Below are 1297 nucleotides of genomic sequence, written 5' to 3' on the forward strand. Positions count from 1 at the left end.
TGGTGTTACTGCAGTGTTACTGTTACTGTGGGGCTGCTGTAGTGTTACTGTTACTTTGGTGTTACTGTTACTGTGTTGTTACTGTAGTGTTAGTGTGTTGTTACTGCAGTGTTAGTGTTACATTACTGTTACTGTGGGGTTGCTGTAGTGTTACTGCAACTGTAGTGTTACTGTTACTTTGGTGTTACTGTTACTGCAATTGTAGTGTTACTGTTACTACAGTGTTACTGTTACTGTGTTGTTGCTGTTACTGTAGCGTTAGTGTAGTTTCTCTCAGTACCAGAATCTGTGTGTTGGTGGAGTTCAGGTTTGTTGAGGTTTCATCTAGTTGGATCAGCTGATCAGTGACGCTGCTCTCAAACCTCTGCAGCAGCAATAACCTACAAATACAAAACACACATGTGTAGAGGACAGTCTCACTTTGTCTAATGAAAGAGTTTACACCTGAGATCCATCAATATGTGGGTGGTACCTGTGTTGATGGACAGCTGTGAGCAGCGTTGAAATGTGTTGTTGACAGTCTTTCAGAGACAGAAGAACCTCGTTCTCAACCTTCTTCCAGCAGCCCTGAAAACAGCTGACTTCATTAAATGATGCCAATAATCAGAACCAAAAATCAATAACTTTAACTGTGTGGTTACTGACGGTGAAGTGCTCTTCTAGTTGTGTTTTGAAGGTTTTGAAGGCAGCTGTGATGCCTGAAGTCAGGTCTGACTCTGGCTCCGTCGCCAGCTCATTCACAGGCTCCTCACCCTTTACATATGACCTCGCCCCTTTGCAGATTAGCCCCTCCTCTTCTGCAGATGGCCCTGCTCCCTCAGGTGAGCAGTCTGAGTAAAGGTGAGCAGCAGATTCAGTTCAGACACTGAAGTAGATTTACATGAACTCTGAAACATAAGAATAAATGACAAATTACCTGTCATGGCAGAGTTAGACTCCTCCCCCTCTGGCTGAGGCTCCACCTTCCTCTTATGAGCTGATGTACCCTCAGTTTGGCTTGACAGGTAGCCTTCACACAGACAATCAAAACATTTTAGTAGATAAGACCAGCGTAAATTTCAAAACAAATAAACAATATTTTGACCACAGGTAAACTGAGGAAGCCCCGCCTCCTGTGGAATCACTTTTCCCCCAATGAGAAGAGTGCCTCTGATGGAAATAATAATGTGAGTCCAACAAGGTAAAGACCTGAGTCTGAAGCTCTCTTCCTGCCACTGCTGAAGACTTCCTGAAACAGGAAGAAGAAACAGGTGGTAAACAGGAAACATGTAATGTTTTCGCATAGGAGTAAAAGAGG

General features: G+C 43.6%; 1 protein-coding gene across 1 annotated transcript in view; it reads right to left on the reverse strand.

The window, feature by feature from the left end:
• The window catches only part of LOC111649597 (uncharacterized), a 4203-nt gene extending 2920 nt beyond the window's left edge, over positions 1–1283 (reverse strand). The window contains exons 1-5 of the mRNA XM_087172026.1: positions 1189–1283; positions 917–1009; positions 646–830; positions 473–567; positions 281–380 (exon numbers count right to left, since the gene is read on the reverse strand). Coding sequence (XP_087028152.1) covers positions 281–380; positions 473–567; positions 646–830; positions 917–923 — 387 coding nt within the window. The 5' untranslated portion in view covers positions 924–1009; positions 1189–1283. The remainder of the gene's footprint in view (positions 1–280; positions 381–472; positions 568–645; positions 831–916; positions 1010–1188) is intronic.
• Positions 1284–1297: the final 14 nt, after the last annotated feature.

Source organism: Seriola lalandi, unplaced genomic scaffold (assembly GCF_002814215.2).
Source record: "Seriola lalandi dorsalis isolate HSWRI2012SDOR001 ecotype SW California unplaced genomic scaffold, Sedor1 jcf7180002051278, whole genome shotgun sequence".
Classification (NCBI taxonomy): domain Eukaryota; kingdom Metazoa; phylum Chordata; class Actinopteri; order Carangiformes; family Carangidae; genus Seriola; species Seriola lalandi.